We start from the raw sequence: 14,297 nt of genomic DNA on the forward strand, positions 1-14,297 counted from the left end.
TTCAGTGTTTCTTATCCAAAAAACAATTTTTAAATCATTGTGGTATTCTAAAGTATAGGAGCCAAAACACAAAATTACAAATTAGTGTTTTAGATACAGTTTAAATGCTTCTGTAACTCAAAAATCCTTTTTTAATTAAAACTTAAAATTTGAAGTCAGTAATTCATAATTTCTAGTAGAGTTTTAATTGAGTAGGAGCATCAGATTTGTTTGGCAATGGGTAATATTTTCAAAGCGTAAATCATTCTCAGTATATCATTGTAACTTAAAATAATAATTACAGGTAATAAATGAATGCTATCGGTGTTCTTGGCCAAAAAAAGTGTATTGAGAATTGTACTTTTTTTTATGTGAGGGGGCAATACTGTGAACAGGAACCTTTCGAATTCCTTTGTATTACTTTGTCTAGAAAGATAGTTATATACATTTGTTTAACACTGAAATAAGCAACAGTCTGTCATAGGTGAGGCTTTCAGAATAGTCTCGCATGAAGAATAACCTTGGCAAACCTTTTTCTGTTTGTGTGAAACTCAGTCAGTATAATAAACATATTATTTACATGAGTGCATTAGCAGAGGAGTGGATTTGATGGTTCAGGAGGCTTATTCTAGTTCTGTGTTTCTGTGGCTTACAGAAATGAACGTGCTCAGCATGCAAACATGTTTCAGTTACATTCTTTTGGCCACATGAGGATAATTACGTAAAGCAGATACATGAGGAAGTTCTTTGTAAAGACAATCAGTGCTGTCCGTACTGGAAGTACTTAAAAACTAAGAAACAAACAAAAATTTTTTAAAGGTTTGCTTTTGTTTTGAAAAATGAGGTAGCGAGTCATGATGAATCCAGGCAACAGTGTATCTTCTTCCCAAATCACATGTTTTGGACTTGGAAGTCTAATTATTGGAAATTTTGCCCTTGTAGGTTGAAGTATAAGATGCAGCAGCTTGTACTTCAGGATTTGTAGCAGAAAGCCACTGCTATGGGGTATTTATTAGCCCTTTGTGCTATTTTATGTGATAGCAGGGTTAGTTCCATATAGTTTATTTTTGATTGAACAATTCATTTTTGTTTTCTTGGTTATTTCTGGCTTCCTCACTACACAGGTGAAATTGTATACATGATCTTTTTGTTTGATTGTCTTCCTGACAGGCTTTTAAGAAAATGGTCTATGTTAGTATGTCTGTGTTTACCTTGAATTCAGCTTCTTTTGAGGTTTCTTGGAGATGAGGAGCCTCTGAGATAGACCTTTTTTTTTTTTTTTTTTAACTTCCTTGCCTGTGTGTGGATGAAGATCATCTTCCTGGCTCCAGTGTCCTGTCCGCCCTCTCTCCTTTCTTCCCATATTCTTCTCACTGGTGCCTCATCCTTGTGGCCTCTGTCCCCCTGCTCTGCGCTCACTTGCTCCGCTTGTGCCTCTGCCTCACAGCTGTTGCTTGAGCCTTCGTGCCCTGCCTGCCGCCGAGGTGAAGGAAGGGAGATCTGCTCCACGTGACTGTACCATAAGGGAAATGCTGCCGATAGCAAGCTGGAGCAAACCTAAACTGAGAGGCACAGAGGAGGTCTTGGATGTAGAAAAGGTTTTTAAAGCTTTCACATACTGTATTTAAGAAGAATACTTTGGAGCAAGGTAGTGTTGAGCATTGTAATGGTGCAGAGCCTGTCATGGTATCATGTACTATGGAGTGCAAAAAGGTTGTTGGCAAAGGGCTGGAAGTAAGGGAGCCCCTCTAAAATCAGTCATGCTGCAGGGTCTATTCATGTCACTGGCATGTCCTTTCTGTCCTTCAGTAAAGAAAATATTTATTTTACATATTTTTTTTTATTTTTCTAATGACTGCCTGATAGTTTTGTGCCTTTTTTCCTACCTTGAGCAAATGCGTTTGCCATGTAAAATTGATTCTTAAATTATACTCCGAAAGCCATAACCTGTTTGAAAGAATTATTGGAGAAATAGAGAGGCAGTGGTTAAAATAGTTATTGTTAATGGCTGTCAGGTAGATGCCATCTGAGTGTATAGAAACGTTCACATCTCTGCCTCTGTGGAATGAAGATAATATTTTTAATGACTGTTTAGCTTTTTCTTTGGAGACAGAAAGCAGTATGAGTTACCTCCCTGAAGCCTTCTCCAGAAGGCTGAGCTTTTTACAAAGAGCAATCACTGTTACAATTCCACAAGATCTGTGAGTAACCAAAATTGCGTTAAGTACTACAGAGGCATCTTTAATTAAACACATACCTAATTCAAGAATTGGATATGTTTTTCAGAAAGCCAATAGTATTAAAGTACAGTTAACCACTTCAATGTATTTAGTTTTGGAAATTGTATATTGAGTGATTATTTTTTTGTGTGTGTATGTGTCTGGGAGCACATGCTGTCTCAACATTCTTGACATGAAAAGCAATTTAAAGCTGTGTTAAGCGTGTATCACTACGGACCTATTACATTTTTTTGATTTGAATCTTTAAATCAGATAATAAAGTCTCTGATAAAATGCATACTTGTTGAATTAAGGTTTGTAGCCACATATTCACATTGTCTGTTTAAATTGAAATGCCTGATGTTTTAAATGGTAATTTAAATTACCATTTAAATCTGCGATACATTTACTAAATAGTACAGTTCTTTCTTACGGTCTTTTGAGGTGTTGAGATACTGCTTGCAAGACTGCCGTGTCTGAAGGGGAATAAATATGAAAAATTACTTTAGTCTTGGGAAGCTAATTTTTTCCAGTTGCTTTCTATTACCAGTGAAGAAAGATTTGACAATCTGAATATCTAGGGGTTGGTGGAAGAAATCGCCTTTCTCTGTTAATGATTGCTCAAGCATCCCTGATTGTTAGCCTGTCTGGACCAAAGTTAGTCTATGAATTTGCTTTCCATGTTTATATCTTACGATTCAGTTAACTAAACCATTTCCTTTAAAAACACCCAGAAAGCAACCAAACAAAACCCACAGTCATGACTAACTTGGATAAACAGAGAACTCTTGTAAGACTGCTGCAGTGCAGCTCAACCCATACATGTTCCTCTGATCCAATGAAATGCATCTGAAGGTCCTGAGAGAGTTGGCTGATGTCATTGCAGAGATACTGTCTATCATCTCTGATGGATCTTGAGGACTGGAGGAGGTCCCCATTAACTGGAAAAAGACAAATTATGCACCCATCTTAAAAAAGGCAGTCAACTGGCCTTATCTCGGTCCTTAGGAAAATCATGGAGTTGGGCCTCTTGGAACTTATTTCTGGGCACATGAAGGAGAAGGTGATTGGGAATAGCTAGCGTGGATTTACCAGGGATACATAGTGCTTGACCAACGCAATTGCCTTTTATAATCAGATGACTAGATCTGTGAATGAGAGGAAACCACAAGGAGGTCACCAGCCTTGACCTTAGCAAGGCTTTTGACCTTTTCCGTGACACCATCCCTGTGCCATAGTCTAGACGTGTGTACTGCTGGATATGTAGGAAAACTGCATTGTCAGGTATAAAGGGTAGTGGCTAAGGGTTCATGTTCTACCTGGAGGCTGGTTACAAGTGGCATTCTTCAGGGTCCATCTTGTTGAATATTTTTATCAGTGACCTAGAGAGGAGATGGAATACACTCACTGAGCTTGTAGACACCACCAGACTATGGGGTGCAGTCAATATGTGTGAAGGACTTGGCCTAGGAGGATGGTCGGATAGGAACCTCTTGAAATTCAAGGACAAATGCTTATTCCTGCACCTGGAATAGGCTAACTTCCTGCAGTGTTACCAACACCTTGATGGTGACAAAGACTAACACCATACTGGTCTGCATCAATGAGAGCACAGCCAGGATATTGAGAGAAGAGATCATTCCCCTCTCTGGCACTTGTTGGAGAAAAGCCCTGAGCAGCATGGTCTGAATTCAGTGCTAACCCTGCTTGGAGGAGGAGGTTGGTCTAGGGGACCTTCCAAGGTTTGCTCCCACTTGAATAATTCTGTGATTGATTTAAATTGTATTTAAGGTTCTCAAAATGTGCCCCCTTTTGTGTTCAAGTGTTCAGGTTTTTACTTTCAAACCTTCATGTGTAATCCTCAAGGATGGTTCTGGAAGATTCAGGTATAAACAAAGACATTAAATATTATATTAATCATGATAAAATTGTATTGTAGCAGCATAGTAGGGTATGATACAGATCTGTACTTTTCTTTCCAGTGATGTTTTTGGTGTTCATTCCTTTGAATGTTTGGAAAAGTGGATAATGCTTGTTCCTTAGTTCTCATCCACGGAGTGGGGATAGTATGTCCTCTTTGTCATGCTTTTTCACCTGTGCAACCCTCAGTTTTGAAATCTGTAGTTCTGCCTCTGAGCCCATTCAGCGTAAATTCGTGTCTTTGCAGAATCAGAAAGGTAATATTTTTCCAGATCACTGAGATTGTGTACAGATGCTCCCTCTCTTTGTAGGTCCCTGATCTCCAGCTGTGCTGCATTGCAAATGTACTTTGATACACCAATTTCCCTCTGCTCTAGCTAGCACATCAGTTAATGCATGTTATCCATAATTGGAGCTGTGTTGCCCGTTTATTTCAAGTTTTCAGTGTCTTAGCCCCTATAAATATTTTTGTGTTGAAGGGCTCTTCCTGAAAATCACTGGTTGCGACTGTTGACCAGTTGCATGCTCGTGTTCAAACAGAGGTGACAAGCAGCATCTTCCCCTTTGCCAGAGATGTTCTGTCACCATGCTGGCTTGTTTTCAGACGACCAGTCTCTTGGGTCGCTTCGTAGACAATAATGCTGAACAAACTGTATTTGTATCCTTTTCTCAAAGGAAAAGTAAAACTTTAAGTAGTCCTGGAGTCTTTGACCTTTTTGTTACAAATATTTAAAGGAATACCGGTAATCTGTGAGATAACAAACTGAAAGAGAATTATTTTGTGTAGCGGCTTCTCTAGTTTGCTTGCTCTGTACAATTCACCACATCTTGGACACATTCATTTTCATTGGTTGGTGAGCCAAACACCACCTTTCACATGCTGTGCAAGGAGTTTTGGGGTGCAAATACACCAATTAATCAAAGAAACTGTAAAGGGAGACAAATATTGCAAGCACTAGAAAGAAAAGTCAAAATACAAGGGATATATGTATTTGTTTGGGTTTTGTTTCATACTGGACAGCAGCAGTGGAGTTTGCTGGTGTGTTAAATTAGTAGGCAGTAACTCATGGTATACATCACGGTTTGCTCTATAATCACTTTATATTGTGTAAAAGCTTGCCGTTAGCTGACCTTGAGCCTCTTCAGGGATTGAATAGAGTTATTTCTCTCCTATACTAATGTCATTTGCAGTTGCTTTAAAGCTTGCCTATTTCTAAAACGAGTTTAATTTTGATATATCTGGGGATTAGATCCACTGTGAAGTAGTAATAATTTAAATAATTATTGTTGCTTTCAAGTATTTAGAGACTGTTTTTCCTCAGCTGAATTCTTGGATTTAAGTGTTGTGAGAAACTGTATAGTGTTGCCTAACACTTTTGTATTCACAGCTTGCACAGATTTATTTCAAGTGCTAGCGTTTTTGTAACTTCTGGGAGTAGAGACTGACATTTTGAGTTAAGTCTAACTTAAAGCTGAGCACTTCCAGTTTGCGTGGTATAAACTAATTAATTATATAGCAGGGGGTGATATTCCTTAGTTAATGTTAGTGTGCTGCTCTCAGGGTTTGCTGCAGGGAAGCTAAGCAAATGAAAAAAAGGAATAGGACAGTGAGCGGTTACAGTTTTGAAATGGAAATGCAACTGAGCTTCTTCCTACCTCCCAGTTGCTGTAGAGAAGAGATCTGTAGATATTTCTAATATATCACTGTGGATGCAAGTAACACTTAGAAATTTTTTAAATTGTAATATCACGGGTTTTCTGTGAATTGTTTTGCTTTCCCTTTTTATTACTATTTCTCGTTTGTAGCTAGTTTTTTGGAGGTTATGCTTTTTTAATATGTAACTTCAAAAATTATTATATTTTCTACTCCGGACAATTTAGAGGGCTGTTATTGCAAAACCTTACTATACTTCAATTGTTTATTGCTTTGTTTTAGATCTACATTGCCAAATTTTGATGATACAAGTGCTGCCTTAACAGAACTGTTGGAAAAGCACAATGTTGTGTTCACACAAAGCAAAGAATAAACCTCTGTCTCTGAGTGTTCATTGATTTCAATAGGCTTTTCAGTAGCTCTGCATATTACGATTCTTAGCACCTAGAATACATTCATATTCATTATGGCAGTACAGTTCAGCCTCTGCTTGTGACTTGATCTTTTTTTTTTTCCCGCCCCATCCCCTCCTCTACCAGAGCATGAAGTAGAATTATTTTTCTAGTACTAGTAATGTGTTCTAGAAAATGTTACGGCTCTTTTCTCAGAATGATTGAAAATGCGTCTTTCGGCTTCTCCCTTCTTGTAAGAAACATGTTAAATACTAGAAATACTTAAGCTTTTTGGAATCTTTCATGATGACCCTTGTGGCTATTGAGACTGTGAGGTGCTCGGCATGTATGGCATGCAATCGTTTGTATGAACAATTAGTGGAAGAATTAATTGGTATGTAGTAGCGCCATCTTTTAAAAATATGAATGCTTGCTTCTTTATTTGAATGTAAGGAAGATGGGGGGCGGGATTGGTTCTTTGGATGCTTGGATATCTGTTTAAAATGCTTTTTTATTCGCTTGTAACTTGCTTTTATTATTTGCACACTCATTTAAACCAAATGGGTAGTCTGCCCATATTTTATTGTAGGAAATTGTAGTTGTCTGTCTCTTGAGTTTAGACTCACTGATGCAGTAAGTGTGTTTTTTCACTTACGTACATAAACAAAAATAGTTACTTGAAAATAATATTACAAGAGTTTAGCAAATAATTCCCATTTCACTCACAGCAAAATCTATAATCAGGTATGATGTTCTTTGCCCTTAATCTCTAATGTACAATTATCATCCCTAAGAAATGAAACAGGCTCCTCTTTTTTACTTTAAAAAAAACAGTACATTTGACAGTGTGAATTAATTGGACGTTATGTTTGTTTGAAAGACTTCATGTTTAAGATATCTGATATCCCAATAATGAGAAGTTCAGATAGCTATTTAGTTTAAGCATTTGATTAGTTGATCTAATATGTTAATATATGACATATTACCTTTGTAGATGAACCGACTAGTCCTAGTATTGACCATGATATTGCACACATTCCTGAAAAAAAACATCTGCTTCTCAAGCACCAGCTATAACAACTGTTCCTCCCAGTCCCACATCTCCAATCCCTTTAATTCGGCGACAGCTTTCACATGATCATGGTGAGTGGTGATTTCTGGTTTTTTTTTTTTCCTCATGCAACTTTTTCCTCTTACACTCTGGAGAAAAGGAATGAAAACTGTAAAGTCTTTATTGCTTGAAATAAATTGCAAAAATGTGATTCAGGTTCCTGCATACTCAAAAATTACTGTTTCTTTGTAGAATCCATTCGGCCTAGTGTCCTGGATAGCCAACCTGCTGCAAAAACTGAGAGATCAAAGTCGTATGATGAAGGACTGGATGACTACAGAGAAGAGGAAAAATCGTGAGTTCATGAAAAGTATCAGTTAATTTGGAGATCTGTTTTTTAAAGTGTATAAACTCTCATTTTAACATTTGTTTTTCTCCCAACAGATCCATTAAGCATGTATCTAGTTTAAAGGGGATTAAGGTAGGTGAATATGTATATTACCACTCCTAAGAATTACACATACTACTATGACAAGTTGTATGAATTGTACAACTCCACTATACAAAGTGATGTGTAAAACACAGACATGAAGCTTATTGGAATTGCTACTCATCAAATTGTTAATGCTGTATGCATCACATAAGTAAACATGGTCTCTTGTTTTTAATAGGCTCATGACATGGTCCTTTATTTTCATTTTCCTCGGCTTCTGTAAACAAAGCATATCTATGGTGTGCTTTTGTAAAAGCTTACTGATCAGAGTCTAACACTCGTGCAGTTTCTCAAAATATTCTTGGGATGTGTAAGGAAACTTTTTTGTATGGAAACTGTAGAAACAGTGTTTTCCCAGGAGGCTATTCCTACGGGCATTTTTAAAGTGAGAAACATCTTGAATATAGGGCTTGTAGAGAAATCTGTTTAGAAGTACACTGCAGGGTTCTTCCTGTGATGTTTTCTTTAGGCTCCAGACAGCCAGAAATCTTCAGAAGACTCTGGTTCTCGAAAAGATTCTTCTTCAGAGGTCTTTGGTGATGCCTCCAAGGAAGGATGGCTCCATTTTCGTCAGCTTGTTACGGACAAAGGGAAGGTACCTGTGATGTCTGTTTTTTTTTTAAAACCTAGCACAAATACTAAGCTGGTGAAAAACTAAGATAAGAAACTTGAAACCTTCCTGTTTCGCTTTCTTAATTTTTTGGGGATATGAGAATCAATAAGACTGACAAAATTTTAGACCTGTTAGAACATTGGCTTTAGTCAATTCCTCAGGTTCTTTTACAGACCGCTTTCTAAACTGTCTTAATTTTACATTTCAAAGCATGTGTGAAGTAAACTAATTTCTAATGACTAATTAAGTAGTAAGAATCAGTCCCTTGATAATTGTAGTTTGTGGTCTTTTTTTTCCTCTGCTAATAATGAAAAAAAGCTGTAATTTTCATGAATGTTGTGGAGTTCAGTTCAAATTAACCTTCTGCACAAGTATAGACTAACACTTAAGGAAAACTGGGAGTCAGGAAATCAGGAATTGCAGTGGTGTGTAAATGTGAGTCTGACTTGAATGAAGTTTAAAAGACATGGGCAAGAGTCCACTAAATGTTTTTTACTGTATTTGTATTGATGCCTCTGTGAAATTCTAGTCACATTCTGTTCCTTGCTACTGTTATGTGTGAACACACGCTTAATGGATGATCAGGGAGGGCAGGCTATTGAGCAATTAAGTCCTCTAATGGAGAGCAGTCAGTGAATCCCACTTTTATGTAGTCTTTCCAGGGGCCATTCTTAAGAATGGTATAGATAGGCGGTTAGTCTTTTCTTTTTAAAACTTCTGTAGGTAGTTTTTGTAATCCAGATGCGTTCAGTGTAACAAATAAGCAAACTAACGTATTGGTTAATGTTTTTCAGCGAGTTGGTGGGAGCATTCGGCCATGGAAGCAATTGTATGTTGTTCTTCGAGGTCATTCACTTTATTTGTACAAGGATAAAAAGGAACAAGTGACCTTGTCTGAAGAAGAGCAACCTATAAGCATCAATGCTTGTTTGATAGACATCTCATACTGTGAAACCAAGAGGAAAAATGTATTTAGACTCACCACATCAGACTGCGAGTATCTGTTTCAAGCTGAGGACAGAGATAACATGTTAGCATGGATTAAAGCAATACAAGACAATAGCAACTTAAATGATGAGGTAATTGTATAATACATAATGCAGAAGCCATAGTTCTTGTCTTTAATTAAAATTGATTGTATTTTCTTGTAACTAATACTTCAACAAAAGAAATCATTTGCAATTAAACAATAAAATATGTACAGGAACATACAGGAAAATGAGGTGAAAGGCAAGGTAACTGAGTAAATAAATTGAGTGTAAAAAAAGCCTGACATACTTGTAATCAGAGAACAGACTTTTGAAATAAGTGAATTAATGTCCTTGCTGATATGACTAAAGATACACTTTATATTAAGCTGATCTGTCAAAAATCCCTAATCTAGTGTGTTCAGTCTTCAGAATCGCATGGCAAAGTGGTGTGTGCAGTGGTACAGTGTGATGAGTTTCTCAGTAGTTAAAAAGCGAAACTGTGAAGATGTCTGTTTTCTCTGATTAAATGTTGATATTTCTATGAATTAAATGTTAATGCTAATTACAAAAGGCAAACACATACTATTGTACTTAACATATCAATATCTGTCCCAATATGATCCTTAGTGCGTTTTTATCTCAGTGATGAGCAACAGAGGAGTATTTTCGTGTCTGTGGTCATGCACTTCTATTCAAATCTGAAATAATTAAACAAAGGAAAATCCGATTAGTAAATATTATTAGACAAATGTATAAAAGCACATTTGAATTCATGGCTGTTTCAGCTGTATGTAGTAGTAATTAGTTATATAAGTATTGTGTGCACACAGGATTGGATTTTCAGAGTAGTAGGGTATGTTGACTTGCATGTTTTCTATTTAAACTTACTTTCAATTTAACAGGATTTACTCAGATTGTATTGCTTTGGAAAAAAAAAGTCTAAATACCAGCATTTAATTTGTAATTCCTCACTTTAGTTTTCCCCATGGTTTTTAAATATTCTGTCCTTATTTTTCTCAAGGACTGCCTGTTTTTTTTTAACTGTACTGAAATGTTAATTTTCCATATGCTGTCTGTTGACAGGAAGAGTGAATCATATTCTGAAAGTAAAAAATACTCGTCGTATTTTACAAGATTGTAAAGTAGATCTCAATTTGTTTTACAGGATACTGGTGTCACTAGTAGAGATCTAATTAGTCGAAGGATTAAAGAATACAGTACAATGATGAGGTAGGTGAATTATATGCTGCCAGTAGTTTTTTTTAGACTTCTTATCTAGCTTCTTTTTACTGAAGTAATGTATCTTGTTTCAGTTCTTCAAGCAGCAAAACGGAGCCATCTCCCAAGACACCTCGTCAAAGTCTAAGTATCAGACAGACACTGCTTGGAACTAAAGCAGAACAGAGGACCCAGAGTCCACATTCTCCTAAGGATGAGTCTGAAAGGAAGCTTCTCACTAAAGGTCTGTATGCTAGCTGCATATGATTAAGCTGCAGCTATAATCACTCATTTCTTGTAACTACTTCATTTAAATGTTATCTTGGATGTATTTCAGGTCTTCTCAGATGCCTGAAGCTTTTTATTCCAGTCCTCTCTCCAGAGGGTTTTGAGTTTTTTCAAAAAACCATGTAGTGTTAACAGTAGTAAAATAGAGGTGTTACACTTCTTGTGACGAAAATTTTGCCAAACTTTGGAAATAATTTTGTGTGTAATTCATACTTTTGTCTTCAGCTGACTTGAAAGTGACAAAGTACATTCATATTTTAAATATGCTGTTAGGAAACCAGAGTTTTCCACTGAAGTGTTTTAGAAGTAGAGAAGAACATATTTTTTGTCTTAATCTTTAAAATACCGGAGTGAAACTATTTAAACTATTTTTTTTTTTTAGAACAAAATTAATGCCTGCTGAGTTCTAAAAAAGTCCGATAAGCTGGCGCTGCAAACCTAAATCAGTAACTGAACTCCATCAAATAATGTTACAAGCTACCTTTTTTTTTTTCACAAAGAATGTGTAAATGTGTGCTATTTCTGATCAGACTGTTCTTGTAAGGATGTTGAATACAAATTCAGGCAACTGACTGAGCAATCACTTTTCACCAACCGCTTTTGAACAATTAAATCTTGAATTTAAGCTGTGTGAGTAAATTCTGTTTTATGTTACCAATAAATGTCCCTTTGCTCCTGCTATGCTACAGAGTACGTAACTAAATTGCAGGTGTTAAGAAAATGTCAAATCTGCTGAAAGAATATTTCCAGAAATACTTGAACAAGGAATTACTATTGTATCAGGTGACTTGCTGAGCAGGATAGACGGGAATTGTAATTTGCTACATGAATTATATAGGAGAGGTGAACAGAGCAACTGAACTTTTTCATAGAATCATAGAACGGTTTGGATTGGAAGGGACCTTTAAGATCATCCAGTTCCAACCCCCCTGCCATGGGCAGGGACACCTTCCACCGGACCAGGTTGCTCAAAGCCTCATCCACCCTGGCCTTGAACACTACCAGGGATGGGGCATATCCACAGTTTCTCTGGGCAACCTGTTCCAGTGCCTCACCACCCTCACAGTGAAGAATTTCTTCCTAATATCAAATCTAAATCTTCCCTCTTCCAGTTTAAAGCCTGTCACTACATGACCTTGTAAAAAGTCCCTCCCCAGCTTTCTTGTAGGTGCCTTTTAGGTACTGGAAGGCTGCTCTAAGGTCTTCCCAGAGCCTTCTCTTCTCCAGGCTGAACAACCCCAGCTGTCTCAGCCTGTCTTCACAGGAGAGGTGCTCCAGCCCTCTGATCATCTTCATGGCCCTCCTCTGGACTCCCTCCAACAGGTCCATGTCCTTCTTGTGTTGGGGGCCCCAGAGCTGAATGCAGTACTGCAGGGGGGGTCTCACCAGAGTGGATTTTTGGTTAGATAATCCTTTTAAGTGTTTGTGTCCCTTTTGGAACGATTTAGGAGTGACTGAAATGTGGTAACTTTTGAAAGAGTGAGTAGATCTGCATGAGTGGGAGCATGGCTGTATAGTTTCATAGGTATTTTGTGCAGCACAGTGATTCAGTAGAGACTTAACCTTGCTTTACTAAATGTAGATTGTAACTTTTTAAAATGTAATTTACGTACCTTTAGTCTTAGAATGATGAAATTCCACAGTATCATCCAGCTACTTGCTTTTCTAAATCTGGGGTTTGAGTAGGTTCAAATGCATATTTTGAATCACAGAAAAGCAAAAGAAGGTATGTTTAAGACAGACCAATGTTTAGTGAGTTCTTGTGGGAAGCTGGGCCAGTAAAGAGGTAAAAATGCAGTAAGTGTCACTTCATCTTTGCAAATCTGTTACCTGTGTTCACAGTAGTTTTTGTCACTTAAATGTTCTTATTTTTCTTCTTTATTTCCTTGTTTGCATTATACTAACAACAAAAAGATGAGACAAGCCCACCAAAAGACAAGGGAACATGGAGAAAAGGCATTCCAAGCATTATGAGGAAGACATTTGAAAAGAAGCCATCTGCTGTAGGAACATTTGGTGTTAGACTAGATGACTGTCCCCCAGCTCACACCAACAAAGTATGGAAGGACAATTTTTCTTTCTATGATTTTAAAATACTTTTTGTATGAATTACTTTAAAATGTATACATAACTTCCCTTTTTCTTCAGTATATTCCACTGATTGTTGATATATGCTGCAAACTGGTTGAAGAAAGAGGTCTTGAGTACACTGGTATTTACAGAGTTCCTGGAAATAATGCTGCTATCTCAAGTATGCAGGAAGAGCTCAACAAAGGAATGACTGACATTGATGTTCATGATGATGTAAGTCTTCGATCACACTATTTCCAGGCTGAACTCCCAAAAACCTCTGGTTGTGTTGTGATTATAGAAATATAAAGCATGTCTGTCCTTTTCTTCTAAATGTGTAGAAATGGCGAGACTTGAATGTGATAAGCAGTTTGCTGAAATCCTTCTTCAGAAAGCTTCCAGAACCACTTTTTACCAATGGTAAGTTGTTTACATTATGATTTTGTCTTTCAGAATTACTGTTGGACAATTGTCTTACAACTTTCAGATGATTTGAGAGAAAATCCAGTGGAATCATCCTAACTCTGTAATAAACACCCTCTTTCTTTCTTAAGAGCAGGGAGTCATGGTGATCATAGAGTTTAAGAATGAAAGCTGTAAATAGAATTTCTCTGATCGTGAAGGAATTACGAATTTGCAAAACTGAGTAAAATTTGCAATTTTACTTTTGCAATATTCTATGAAAACTGGGGTTTTTTTCCCCCACTGCCATCTGACTGTATTATATACAATATAATGGGCTAATTTATGACTTCTAAAGGTCATTCATATATATGTTACATGTATTCATGGAGGGGTGGGGCTGGGAAGTGGGGGTGTATGTACATACATATATACATATGTATATAAAACCTCATATATGATTTAATTTCTGCTTTTTTTTAACAGACAAATACGCAGATTTTATAGATGCCAATAGAAAAGAAGATCCTGTTGAGCGTCTGAAAACACTGAAGAGACTGGTAAGCTGAAATTAAGTGTGGTGTAGGTGCAGTACAGAATTAGCATTAAATGTTCAATGTTCTGAATAGTGATTGATTGTTTCAGATTCATGATTTACCTGAACATCATTATGAGACTCTCAAGTTTCTTTCTGCACACCTGAAGACAGTAGCAGAGAACTCAGAGAAGAACAAGGTATCAGAAACAAAAGTATAGTGTATTTTGGTTTGTTTCATTCATTAAGTAGATTTTTGTGTAGGATTATTTCTGTTAAATTGATAACTTATTGTTGTATATGAAATTAAGACTTTTGCTATGTTGAGAAGATTTTTGGATTGGACTAAGGACTCTTGCAAAATATGCACCTGTTCAGTTTGAATAAATTTAATTCATACTAGTATTAAGTCTCGTGGGAATAACTGCCTGCATACTAAATCTATCCCAAGACTGTAGATTCATATAATCCCATCTAGACACCAACAAGAGT

The 14,297-nt window shown here is 36.8% G+C and overlaps 1 protein-coding gene across 1 annotated transcript in view; it reads left to right on the forward strand.

Moving 5' to 3' along the window:
* The window catches only part of LOC104162143 (rho GTPase-activating protein 21-like), a 51,072-nt gene that overhangs the window by 27,450 nt on the left and 9,325 nt on the right, over positions 1 to 14,297 (forward strand). The window contains 13 exon segments of the mRNA XM_009700801.1: positions 7,159 to 7,206; positions 7,209 to 7,307; positions 7,468 to 7,570; positions 7,660 to 7,696; positions 8,178 to 8,303; positions 9,116 to 9,400; positions 10,458 to 10,522; positions 10,606 to 10,754; positions 12,707 to 12,855; positions 12,947 to 13,102; positions 13,210 to 13,288; positions 13,757 to 13,830; positions 13,916 to 14,005. Coding sequence (XP_009699103.1) covers positions 7,159 to 7,206; positions 7,209 to 7,307; positions 7,468 to 7,570; positions 7,660 to 7,696; positions 8,178 to 8,303; positions 9,116 to 9,400; positions 10,458 to 10,522; positions 10,606 to 10,754; positions 12,707 to 12,855; positions 12,947 to 13,102; positions 13,210 to 13,288; positions 13,757 to 13,830; positions 13,916 to 14,005 — 1,460 coding nt within the window.

The sequence above is a fragment of the Cariama cristata genome, unplaced genomic scaffold, assembly GCF_000690535.1.
Source record: "Cariama cristata isolate BGI_N322 unplaced genomic scaffold, ASM69053v1 scaffold13045, whole genome shotgun sequence".
NCBI classification, from domain to species: Eukaryota; Metazoa; Chordata; class Aves; order Cariamiformes; family Cariamidae; genus Cariama; species Cariama cristata.